Source organism: Chrysemys picta, chromosome 9 (genome assembly GCF_011386835.1).
Source record: "Chrysemys picta bellii isolate R12L10 chromosome 9, ASM1138683v2, whole genome shotgun sequence".
Lineage (NCBI taxonomy): Eukaryota > Metazoa > Chordata > Testudines > Emydidae > Chrysemys > Chrysemys picta.
Genome location: NC_088799.1, coordinates 63028400 through 63041831, shown reverse-complemented (window position 1 = coordinate 63041831; position 13432 = coordinate 63028400). Strand labels below are relative to the sequence as shown.

The 13432-nt window shown below is 48.6% G+C and overlaps 1 protein-coding gene across 2 annotated transcripts in view; it reads left to right on the top strand.

Annotated features, from left to right (window-relative positions):
* Nucleotides 1-13432, top strand: part of LOC101934576 (Krueppel-like factor 5) — a 45997-nt gene that overhangs the window by 17639 nt on the left and 14926 nt on the right. The window contains exon 2 of one of the 2 annotated variants that reach the window (XM_005310981.4): nucleotides 9612-9656. The exons of the other annotated variant lie outside the window; for it this stretch is intronic. Coding sequence (XP_005311038.1) covers nucleotides 9612-9656 — 45 coding nt within the window. The remainder of the gene's footprint in view (nucleotides 1-9611; nucleotides 9657-13432) is intronic. 2 annotated transcript variants of the gene reach the window in all.

The window sequence follows — 13432 nt, the reverse complement described above, 5'->3', positions numbered from 1 at the left end:
AGGGCCTGTCGGGCTGCTAAGGGAGGTCTTAACAAGCCAGTTATGGATTCACGGTTGTTTCTGCTCCCTTTCTCAAAGCCCCAGTCAAATAGGTCCTCTCATTTTCTGTTTGGCAGACGCTGGAGCTTGGACCTAGGGTTCAGAGCTTGGATTTGGACTGGGTCTTCTCTGTGCACCAGCCTCATCGTAGCTAGCAGCGGATTTCTGAAAAATAGCATTCGTTAGGAAATTTCCCCCGTCCTGCCTACAAAAGCTGAACACCTCTGCCCGACTCCAGGCTTTTGAGGGTTTTTTTCAGGCTCTCTGGGTCTGCATGCACGAGTTTTCTACCATCGCCAACTAAATCAGGGGAGCTAATGCCTTTGCAGATGCTCCATAAACTTTGTTGCAGGACATAAATGTGTGGGGTTTACCCTGAAACTTTGACCCAGATCTTCAAAGGTATTTAGACTCCTAACTCCCAAACCTGGAACAAACCTTTGTAAGGTGCCCATCCTAGGGTTTACAACCATGTTAGCTACCTCCATTTAAGTGGCAATCCATTAACTCAAGGTAGAAAGCTGTAGTGTGGTCATCACCCCAGGGGCCTTGTGTAGACCAGGGAACAATGTGATTTTTTTATATCGAGTTAGCAACCCTGAGGTAAGTAACCCCACTGGAATCCCCTGTTAGCACTTTGGGTAGGTCTATACCGGGTCCGCCGGTAAGCAATCGATCTTCTGGGATCGATCCCATTAGTGCTCGCCGTCGACACCGGTACTCCTGCTCCGCGAGAGGAGTACGGGGAGTCGACGGGGGAGCCTGCCTGCCGCGTCTGGACCCACGGTAAGTTCGAACTAAGGTACTTCGACTTCAGCTACGTTATTCACGTAGCTGAAGTTGCGTATCTTAGTTCGAAGTGGGGGGTTAGTGTGGACCAGGCCATAGTGTAGACACAGTTTAACATCTGTAAAGTTGTGCTAGCTGGCTGGGGTTGATAGGTGGAGGCTGTAGTGGAGAGACGCTGATTTATGCCAGCTGAGAATTTGACCCATTAACTTCAATGGAACTGTAGCCAATTTACACCAGCTGGGGATCTGGGCACATTGATTGCCTTGGAGCTATGATGATATACACTGGCTGAGTATTTGGCCCTCTGTTTGTGTGTGCGGAGTTGCTTGAAAGGAAGAATCTCAGACTTTTCTCCTGGTAGGCAAGGCTGCCTGTGCTATCGCTAATTCTTATACTCAGAGAGTTCTAGAACAAATGAAGCAACAAACAGAAACTGACTTCAGTTGAGGTCAATATCAAGACTGAATGATCAGAGATGCAAATATTTGTACAGGTCAATATTTAACTAGAGGGACAATAAATGCTGATACTGAACCAAATCTGTATATAAATACATTCTATTAATAACACACATTTTTAAAGGGATGCTGCCAAGAACTTGTCATGGCTTCTGATTGATGTCTTTCCTTCCTATTGTTGGTAATTCCTTTTTAGGAACTTGGAAACTGTGTTCCTAGCAGGTGCGTGTGCGCGAGGGGAAAGCGGTTGTACTGTAACAGATCCATGCCTGCAGACAACAGACTTGGGTCCAGATCCACAAAGGTGTTTAGGCTCCTAACTTCTGCTGATTTCCATGGACGTTAGGCGCTTACATACCTTTGTGGATCTGGACCTGGGTTGCTGTCACACACACACTTGAAGAGGTGGGATTAGAACCCTAGTCCTTCAGCTTCAAAACAACACGTCTTTCCTATTGGAACTAAAGAACAGCTTCTTTTGCTTGCACCGGTCCTGAATCTTGTATGTGGCCTAGCCACTAGAAGGAATCCTCACTCATACACACGGAGGGCCAGAACCTGTATCGCTTTAGCACCTGCATAACTTTATTCACATCAGTAGTCTCACTGGCTTCTGTGGGTCTACTCGGGTGAGTAAAGCTACACCCATGCTTAAAGGCCTTGTCTGCTATTTCCCTTTCCCCTGCCCTTTGTCTTCCTTATCTGTTGAGACTGAAAGCTCTTTGAGGCAGGATTTGTGTTTGTACAGTGATTAGCATAATAGGGGCCTCTTGTTTGTCAGCCCCTAGGCACTACCACAATAAACCATCATCATCATAAAGGGTCCTGAATGAAAGACTGTTGATGACTTCTCATTCACTTCACCAGGCTCTGAACCAGGTCCTATGTGTTTGCAGGAGCAGGTTCAAAGCTGGTATCATGGCAAGCACCCTATGGCAAATATGTTGGGTTGGAGTGATCAAAAACCTGGAGGAATGCTGAATGGCTCTTTTCCCCCACTACCAATGTAATAATCCCTTTCTGTTTTTAGCAGACATTGATTCCCTCCGTCCTGCCTGGGTGCTGAAAACACCTGATGTTGCTATGGCTGTTTGTTAGTTAACAACTTCAGCTTACACAGCACCTAATCATCAAGCCAGCAACCTGAACTGATCAGCACAGTTCTAGGTACTGTGATCATTGCCTGCTGTTGCTGCTGAAACGGCAGGGGGAGCACAAGCCATTGTTTTGTGTGTGTCCCCAGATTAGTCAGTTTTTAAAACACGAGATTGCATGATGAAAGGATGCTTTACATTTTCTTTTCTAAAAGGGACTAAATTGGACTGACTGGATGGCCCTGGAGAAAGGATGTGATCTTGATTTTATGGAACATTCTACCTCTAGGGCACTGGTTTGAATCCAGACTGAGACAGCAGCACCAAATTGTTTCTGTTTGGTGGCCAGCATGAATTGAATTGGTGGATTTCAGCCCAGGTCGTAGTGGATAGCCATCCTGGTCACTGCTTCTCTTTTTGGCCCTCTCTTTGGAGAGGCTAAGGGTCACGTGGCACATAAGTGATCCACGTGACTCAAAAATGACATTTTAATATTTGAGAAAAATTTCAAAAGAAACGAAATGGTATGATATGGTTTTGTACAAAACTGTTCAGGGATTTTTTTGATGATAAAATTGGAAATGAAAATTTTATTTTCTTAAGTATTTTTCCCTTCCCCCTTTTTTGGGATGGGGAAGGGCACACTATAATCTGGTGGCCAAAGCCCAGTAAGTTTGGGTTCTGCTCCTGCCTCTACAACTGACCTGCTGTCTAGTCTGGGGCAAGTCAATTCACCTCTCTGAGCCTCAGTTACCTCTGGAAAAATGGGTCTGATACCTACTCACTGGGAGTTGAGAGGATGAATTCATTTGCTCTGTAAAAAGCTTGGCGATTCCCTGATAGAAAATACTAAAGGCTTTCTCATTATAATCATTTCTGGAGTGTGTCTCCCTGCAGTATCTAGGCACCCCAAGCATTGTTACTGTCAATAACCCCATCCCAAGCTAAGCACTTGGCAGTGAGCCAGGGAAAGGGTTAAATCCTTTTTCTCTTTGTGGCAGGCCGAGAGGAAATGATTGACATTAAAGCACCAGGTCATTGACTTTTCATGTAATTGAGGAGAACCTAATGGGCGACTAGGTTAGCACATCACTGAGTCCTCATCTGCACTTTCCTCAGTCAGCCCAGGGACAAGCAAAGCAATCATGCATACAAACAGCTAGAGCTGGCCCAAAAATGGATTTCCATCCCACAATAAAATTCCAGATGTTAAATTTTGTTCATCCCAATTTGGGAAAGTCCAAAATTATTATTTTTTTTGCAAAACAAAATTCTGAAAAATAAATCCATTTGGGGGTCAATGAAAACATTTTGTTTTGATTTTGACCTTTACTTAATTGTATTTTATTGTTTAAAATATGTAAACTAACACCATTTCAAAATGAAAAACCGGAAGCTTTTTGCTCTGGAAATATCAAAAGGGGAAGTTCCAACACTTTAAAAAAGGCTTTTTCCTATTTTTATTTTTCAAAATGCAGTTTCATCACAATCTGTACGAGGATGTGAAATATTTTGGTGTAGTAGAAACAGCGTGTTCCAAGGGAAAAGTGGGTCTGCTGCATATTTTCCAACCCGCGCTAGTAACAGCCTCTCTAGTGAGGGAGTGAAGTTGTTTGAAGTTGTGAAGTTGTTTGAAGACCTGCGTTGTGAGCCAGCTGCTCCTGTACTTGCATTCTTCTCCCGATACACTGCAGGTTGCAGGCAAGTTGTGGGAGCGGCAGCAGAGCACTGCGTACTCACCTCCCTGCGAAGGTTTGGATAATGCCCACTTCTCTGCGATTCCTGGCATGCGTAAGGAGAGAACCCTTTTAGGAGCATTCTGCTTTCAGGTGGCTTTTGTCACACTCCCGCCTCATCTTGCCGTGTGTGGGTATGTCCACATGTGAGCTGGAGGTGTAATTGCCACCGTGGGTGGACGTATGCTCGCTAGCGTCAGTTGAGCTAGCATGCTAAAACTAGCAATGCAGCCGTGATGGTGTGGGCAGCAGGATGGTCTAGGCTAGATTCCCAGTCCATGCCAAGGGTCTCAGATGGGATAATGTTCGAGGTGGCTAGCTCATCCCTCCTCCCACGCCACCACGGCAACACTGCTCTTTTTAGCACGCTAGCTCAGTCACAGCTAGCACGCTTACATCTACCCAAGTTGGAAGCGATCACCTCATCTCCAGCGTAGATATACCCACAAAGCTGGGCTCACGCTAGTGTGCTAAAAAGAGCAGTGTGGATGTTGCGGCACCGGTGCACACTCTGGGTAGCCCCCTGATCTCAACTACAACATCTACACAGCTATTTTTAACGTGCTAGGTCAAGCCCTGCTAGCACGAGTCTGTCTGTCTGGGCTGGGAGGCTGGCTCCCCCCTGCAGTATGGGCGTACCCAAGAGAACAATAACAGTTAAGTCACAGGCCGAAAGATCCCATTCCTTACAGTATGCTGCTGTGACCAGGACTCTAATCTCACCATTCCAGTGCCATGGGAACAGAGAGCCTAATTCAGCTCTCGCTTATTCCACCGGGCTCAGTTACTCTAGAATTGGAGCAGAACGGGGCTCAGAGATTTTGCTGGAGGAGAGAAGATTCCTGAAATGTATAGTGCATTTTGGGGGTGGGAGGGGTTCTTGTTGGAAAGAAAGAAAGAAAGAAAGAAAGAAAGAAAGAAAGAAAGAAAGAAAGAAAGAATCATAGGGTGAGAAAAAAGATGCCTCCTTCTTATGGGACTAGCCCAGAAGAGGCAACCTGTTCTCCAAAGGAGGGGATAGAGGACGTCAACTGGTTGACTTCATATCCAGCATCGCAGAAAGGAATTGTTTCCAGGAGGTCTCAAAATCCAGTCTGGATCTTCTGCCTCCTTATTGCAAGAGGAGCGGGAGTGAGAGGGTTCTTTGTCCTTGCACTACCCACCCCTGCCCTGCCTCTCTTACCAGTACAGACCCGGTTATCTCTCATTTTCAGGTTTGTGGGAATTCATTGCCTGTGAATGTGCAGGAGTGAAGAGTGACAGTGTTTATGCAACTTGTTGAGCCTGAGCATCCTGGCCTGGCTGATGGAATGGGTTGGTGTGTGTGTGTGTGTGTGTGTGTGTGTGTGTGTGTGCGTGTGTGTGCGCGCGCATTATCTCAAACATCTTCCAGTTCTGGCCAGAAAACATTCAAGCCAAAACATCATCAGTAGTCCCTGAGCCCTTGATCCTAGGAGGTGCTGAGATCAGGACCACTGACGGATTGGGCCCAATGTCACTGGCTTGTGCTGTGCTTCTAATTCCCAAGCAATGGAGCACCAAGCATAAGGAAATGAATGGAAGAGGTTTTCAAACGACTCCGTTGTGCTGTTCCGATCGATAGGTCATAGGGTGATGGGTTCGGATGGACAGTTACACTAGGAAAGGCTCATGCTGCGTCTTCCCTTTGTCTTTAATGGAAGCCATTATCCATGTCACTCACTGACCCAGCAGCAGAGACAATTTTATGTTTGCCTTCCTATCCCTTGGCTGAATAGCTCAGGAAGAGGAAGCAGAAATCAAACTATGGATTTCTGCTGGATGCATGTGGTGGGATTCGTGTTGCATGCCTCTGATGGGTTGGTGATGCATGCTCATCATGGGATCCATGTTGCATGCCTGTGATGAATGTGTGATGTACACTCATCGTGGGATTTGTGTTGCATGCATCTCATGAGATTTGCGTTTTCATTTTCGCAATGGGGATGTTTTGTGCTTTTAGGCTATTTGACACCCTTACCTGCTGTGTTTGTCACTTAACGAGGTCAGTCGATATACCTGCTTCCTCTGACCCATAGCTCCCTCCAGCTAGTGCTAATTAGTCTGAGGAGTCACAGGAAATGGCATGGATGGGCTAGAAGAAAATCTATCACAGGGCACCTCTTCCTCTGTAGGGCTGATTTGTTTGGAAGCCCAGGCATAGGCGCCGACTCCGTGGGTGTTCCGGGGCTGGAGCACCCACGGGGAAAAATTAGTGGGTGCTCTGCACCCACCGGTAGCCAAGCTCCCCTCCCCACCCCACCTCACCTCCATCTCCGCCTCCTCCCCTGAGCGCGCTGCGTCCCCGCTTCTCCACCTACCTCCCAGTGCTTGCCACCGCAAAGCAGCTGTTTCGCGGTGTAACAAGTTCCAGGAGGGAGGGGGAGGAGCAGGAACGCTCAGGGGAGGAGGTGGGGAAGAGGCGGGGCTGGGGTGGGGATTTGGAGAGGGGTTGGAATAGGGTCAAGAGGGGGCGGAGTTGGGGCGGGGACTTTGGGGCAGAGGCGGGAGGGGCGGGGCCGGCAGCAGAGGGGGTTGAGCACCCACTGGCGCCAGCAGAAGTCGGTGCCTATGAGCCCAGGGATGTGTTTGTATCTTAGGGCCTTACATTGGTGGCACAGTTCTGAGGTAACCGCATCTCTGATCCCCTCCTGGAGGGCCCCCCAATTAGGTCACAGGCCTCGAGTTGGCACTGTTCTTGGAGCAGAGTCACACAACTCTCTACCTCTGGATTTTGGGTGCGGTTCCTCCTGCAATTCACTGTAGGTCTGACATTAGTCCTGTTGTCTCAGGGGCAATGACAGGGTTAACCAGTGGCCAGCCAGCCTGCATAAAGCAAAGTACTGTTTATTCAGAACAAAAGCGTTCCAGGGAAACCTATCAGAAAAACAACAAACAGCTTTGATGCAGGCCGAGCTTACTGGGGGGCACTCATCTTCCTCCTGGAGACCCTTGCAAGTTTCAAAGTACTTCAAGCCTCCTCACAGGGTCTGGTTACAAGCAGGTTGGATGCCTGGCTGCTGTCCCTTTCCATTAGTGCTTTGGTGGAGCTGTGGCAATTCTGCACATTATGGACCGGACGTAAGACTTTTAACTGCACTTGCCTACCACCCTGCCAGCCCTGGATTCGGTCAGCCATTCTGGCTAAGCCATGCTTTGCTTTTTCCAGAGTGCTAACAAAAGCTTGAATTTGCTGCATTCATCTGTTCAGATTGCCCCCTTGAAAGGGCAGGGCTGGCTAATGTAGCTGAGGGCTTGAAGGACTCCTGTCTTCACAGGCAGCATTGCCTAATGGGGCTGACAGCTGGAGAGCACGAGTCCCTGATCTAACACTTATTTGCTGGGTGGCCATGGGCAAGTCACTTGTCTCTTGTTTGCTCCCATCTCACAGACAGACAATGTTACAGCCTGACCTCACAGGGGTTATGAGGATTGGGGAATGGCTTCTATGAGCCTCATACCGCTATTCTTGTCTTTGCTCCCTCCCCACAAGTCTTGTTCCTTTCATAACCTCTGTGTTCCCAGCCTGTTTATTCCCAAATAGAAAGTGATCCGTTTCTGTCTGGGAAGCCGGGGTCACCAAGCTCCGTGGGGTTTGGCATAGCAGCTTTCCCCATCGACCTGAAGAATGTCCGCCCCGGGCAGCAGACCCACCCAGCAGCCCCACAAAATCCCTCTTTGTCCCTCAGGGAGGATTAGGCCTCTTAAGAGAAGTGAGAGCCAAGGCCTGCTGAGCAGGCCGAGAACCAGCTCCCAACTCATCCGACTGGTTGGTTTATCCCCTGGATGTGCATTGTCCACAAGAAAAGCAAGAAAAGCTCTGAAGGTGGCAGATCGGGGCAAAGCAGCGTAATTCCATACCCTGCCCCCAACCCCACTCTCCAAACCTAAGGATAATGGGTTGCCCACATTCTATAAGGAAGAAATGGGATTTACTGCTGGGCTTAGAAATGCGCAGCATTGATGCCCTCATATCATAGGGCGGGGCGAACAGCAATAGTAACCACTTACATAATGATTTTTAAACATCAGCTTATCCTCATAACCCTCATCTGCCCGGAAGGGAGGTAAATATTATCACCCCCATTTGACATGTAGAGAAACTGAGGCAGGAGGGATGCTGAGTGACTTGTCCAGAGGCTCAGTCATAAAAACTCATGGCTCAAAGGAGCTGGTGTTCCATTCTGAGCCCAGGATCTATCTGGTGTTAGCTCTGGGATTTGAATGTATCTCCCTGGCTCGCAGTTCTGTGCTTAGAGCACCAGGCCACAGCTCTGAACACAGAGTACTAACTTATTCCTCAAAAGTCTAGGGCAGGGGCTCTCAACCTGGGGGTCATGATCACTGCATTCCCAATGTTACTAAATGGGGAGGGGGATCCCAGTTATATCCTGGCTGCACAGGCAGGGGATTTGGGAGTGCTGGTATGGAAAAAGAGGTGGTGGTATGGGAAAGGACCATTGATCTAGAGGATTCCTGACTATGGTTTAAAACTCTGAAACCTCCCTCATGACTTGATTGTTTTATTTTGAATTTTTCACTGGATCCTGCACAAGGTAAATATGTTCCTTAGGTAATTTTGCCACAGGAATAAATGTAGGGACATTTGTGATATTGTCACAAGGTAGAATTTTGTTACAGAATTTCCCCCACACAAATTCACAATTTCTTGCAAACAAACCCACCCTATTCTAGAACAATTTCCATTTTGTGTGTGTGCATATTTGCAAAGATTTGCAGCCTTGCCAGAAGCATTAGGGAAAACAAATGTAAATTGATTCCAAATGCATTCGAGCAGTTTGGAGTGTAGTTTCAAAGCAACAGGCATTAAAAAACAGATCATGCAAATTACAAAGGAGACTTTTTTCCCTAATTAAACTAGTCTTGGGGTCAGTTGGGTTCAAGACCCCCATCCTCTGGGAGATGAAGGCAGAAGCTGGGGTCTTGGCTGCTGGTGGGGATTGACTGGGGGGAACCTGCTGACAGCAGCTGGGACCAGATGGAGCCACAGGCAGCAGCCAGTGGGGTTATTAAGCAGGGGCAGCGGCTCTCTAGCTCACTGGCTCTTGTGTGTGTGTGTTTGGGGCTTCTGATTGGCCAGTGGTACCAACGACATCGGGAGAGGCTGCTGAGGCACAACCAGGCATGGAGGGACAGGCCCCCGGTGCACATGCAAAATGGCAGCTAGCATTAAGAAAGCCTCATCCTGTTCCCTGCACCCAGCTAGCAAAGCACACAGAGCTCTGCAGGGCCCTAGTGCAGAGTTTTTCTCTCCAACAGCCAGCCCCTGGCACGTCCGAGTCATTCATACCCTGAGCTTCCATGGCCGCATGGCTGCTCAGCAGGGCCACTGGGTTTGGTACAGTGTGATAAGTGGCCCCCGTCTGGGGATAAAGTTCCATAGGATGCTGAGTCTCGTGTTTACTCTGAACTGCATCATGACTGCCCAGTAACGGGCTGTGTTTATTCCACAGCTTACCCCACTGAGGATGGAGCAGCGAATGCCACTTACTATGGAGGTGAAGGTTTTTATTATTCTATACATGCGTATTTCTGCCCCCCATAAAGCTAACTCGGGGTAGTGGGCGCCTTTGTGAAATGCAGCTGGTTTCTCCTTAGCAGATCCATCCCCAGGGTTCACTAAGAACCAAATGAAGGGCCAAGAGACTGTAAATAGAGCATGCTGAATTCCCTGCTCCCGGTCCCTCTCCCCACCACACTTGATGCAGTACACGCTGTAGATGAGTTGTACCGCTGATTGGAAGGGAAGTCTCGTGATGAAAGCTCTGGCTTGGGGCTTAGGAGATCTGGTTCAGTTCCTGGCTCTACCATGCTCCCCATGTGACCACAGGCAAGTCCCTGAATCTCTCGCACCTCTATGCTCCAGCTGTAAAATGGGTTCCACCTACTTCCTTCTCCCTCCCTCTGTATTGTCTGTTAGGAGTTCTCCGGACAATTTTTTTGGTGGCTTCAAAGTGCAGCCACCATCTCATCTCAAACTTTTCCCTAAAATACTTATTTAGCTGTAGGAAAACCAAATAAATAGGCACATACACACATCCAAATCACTGTAATTTACTTATTGCTATCTAGCGAGTCTGTTGTGAAAAGTGATATTAACCAACATATAAGTATCACTTTTCACAGCAGACTTACTCAGCCCTGGACAAATTAAGCCCTGGATGGAGGGTTGGGGCAGGCAGCAGGGGCCGGGGTGATGGGAGTGGGTGGGGAGCTGGAGCCTGAAGCCCCACAGCCAGAGCCCGAAGCCCTGTGTCCAGAGGATGGGACCCAGGGACGACGCCTGAAGCATGCTGCAGGAGACTGGGGCTGAAGCCCAAAGCCTGAGCCCCACCGCCCCTGGGAAGGTGGGGAACGCACCAGCTGTTTGTTCCTCCAGCGCTGTGCCCCAGGTGTCTCCAGAGGGGGGCAGGGCCCAACCCCTGCTGGCAGCCCCAGCAACCAACACCAGGGCAGTGCAGCCAGGAGCACTGGGGAAGGGCTGCTACTTTGTCCCCCTCATCCCCAATCACAGCCCAGGAGGCTCTAGCCGCAAGAAAAGCCCCTGGATGCTGCATGCGGCCACGGTGGCCGCCTTTGAGACACGCTGGGGAGGGGAGTGTCTGTTATGATGTTCTTGTAAAGTGCCTGGCACAACGCAGGCCTAGTCATACAACAGTAAAAACACTCTTCCCTGGGAGCCAGGATAGAGCCAGTGTCCAAGTATGGCGTTGGGGGGCACTTTGATGCAAGGGGGATTGCCTTTCAGATGACACACAAAGGGTGTCCTGGCAACTACTCCAGGTTCCACTGCACTTTACAGGAGCAGGGGCTAGCCCCGGGATTCTGCCCGTATCTGGGCTCAGGTCCTCCCCTTCTGCTGGCTATAGATGGTGCTCCAGCTGAGCCTGGGTACAGTATTCTTCACTTTCTGTCCCACACAATGGGCTTGTGGCGCACTGCTAATCAGCTGCCACATCCCACTCCTGAGCTGGCTGCATTTCAGTAGTGTGAGAGGTAGATTCGGTTGGCTGCATCTCCTTTGGGGGCAGAAGGTGCAATATAGTGTTATTGGTGGTTCGGTGAAGGTTGCAGAGGCGAGGTGGGGGTTAGGGAGTCCCTGTTTGAGAATGCACAGGATTAAATAGAGCAGCATGGAATTCATGCACAAAGACGCAGTGTCCCAGATCCTCAAAGCTATTTAGGTGCCTAACTCCCATTGATTTAAGTGCATTAGGTACCTAAATACCTTGGAGGATCTGGGCATCCTTATGGAAACCTCTTAGAAAAACTCCTTTCCTGTAAAGTGAAGGCAAGAAATCAAAATACCAGAGATAAGGGAAACTTAGAAGTAAAATATGTCTGACACCCACACTTCCCTCCTCCAACTCCCAGGCGAGTGGGTCATTTCATTGCTCAGGTATGTGTGGCATTCAGAGGCGGAGGGAGAGCCCCTGGTACTGCCTAGCAGTGATTTGATTCCTGACTCTAAAAGTAACAGGCTGGAGTGGCACATAATGCAGAGGAAACCAGGTGAGAGCAGGCAGCACTCCAAGGGCTCTGTGCAATCTTCACCCAGGGATGAGTCCAAATAGGAATCATGGATACAAACACTGTGGAAATTGGGATTCAGATCCAAACTGCAGCTCGGGCATGTCTTTAGAATGAGCCCAGCCCCGATGCCTGAGTGCGAACACCTCTGAAACATCAGAACAGTTCAGAGTTTGATCCAATTCTAGATTTGCACTTTGTGGCTCTGGTCCATATTGTCTGTAACTGTAACACAGGGTGGTCCCAGATCAAAGGAGAGTGTTTGAGCCCATAGCACCTAGGGGAATAGCTCAGGCATTTAACATGAGCTGAACTTGTTGGGGGCAACAAACTACCCCTCAACCCCTTGCTTTGACAATGTCCCCTCTAATGACAGCTGGGAGCGTTCCAGCACATCTGGCTTGACAGGGATGATGTGCTGATAACACCAGATAGGTGGGTAGAACACTTCTTGCTAGTCTAGGTGCAGCCAATGGCAGCCTAAGGTCCCAGTGCAGCCTGTACAGTTCTGCAGCAGCTGCCTGTTGGAGATTTCAGGTCCCTGCCCAACTGCTCTGATCAAGATGGAGCACTGCACGCTGGGACATGTAGTGTCAGGGAGCTGCCTCCATTTTAAAGAGAAGGGCGGCTGCAATTCTTGCTCCATTAAATACAAATTAGGCTTGGTTCTAGCTTCCTGGCGCATTGCCAGTATGGCTGTCAATTGGGCAAAGTCTGGGAATCTTTTGAAGGAGATATAGGCATATCTTGTGCCATATAATGTGCAGGATGGATAAAACACCTTGGGCCAAATTAGTCTCCATTGACGGCAGTCAGGTTGCACTAGGGGAGACTTTGGCGCATAGCGATGCTGTTCATTGCTGCAAAGCCTTCTGGCAGAATGCACAGTGGGTGGTGATGAGATGAGCGTGGTTTCTTGCAGTATTCAGTAGGCTCTGCAGGCCCATATCTGCAGGGCCCAGAGAAACTGGACTGTTTCGCCAGCTCTATTACATATGAGTGAGTATATGAGGTCTATGTAATGAGAATGACACATGGGTAACCACATAATTAAAGGCTGCAGCTCCATTAAGGAGTATTAGTGGTAGTATCGTTAACCACAAAGACCAGAGCTTGAGTCGTCAGATGCTAGGGGTTGAATTTCCTAGTACGCTGCTGCCCTTAGACTGTCGAATCAATGGGAACATGTCCAGAAGATGCTCTGTCAGATAGGAATCATGAAGGAATCTGGAGTTTGATGATATTCGTAAACATACATAGAAAGTCATAGGACTAAAACTCTGCTCTGTTGTATTACAGATGTGAAAGTCTCATGGGGAGAGAGAAAATAGACCAGTTTCTCTTTTGTTCTAGGCAGTTTCAGATCTAGGATCTCATGTGCTAGTATGAGGCGGACGTGTTCCCAGGACTGTAGGCAACAGTTAAAACCAACCTCATCCTCTTATTTTCAAAGCATTATGAAGGAACAATGAACCAACTGAGTTCTCATTAGGTTTCATACAGTTTGAAGGAGAGTTGGGCCCAAACCTCAAAGTTCAGATCCTAACTCCCCCAAGGTTTGAGGGCACTTGGATCTGGTGCTCGGACTTAGGCTCATCAGCTCTAATTTTAAGTTCTCCCCCTCTTATAGACTCATAGACTCATAGATTTTAAGGTCAGAAGGGACCATTATGATCATCTGGTCTGACCCCCTGCATGCTGCAGGCCACAAAGCCGTCCCTACCCTTTCCCTTGACTCTGCTGT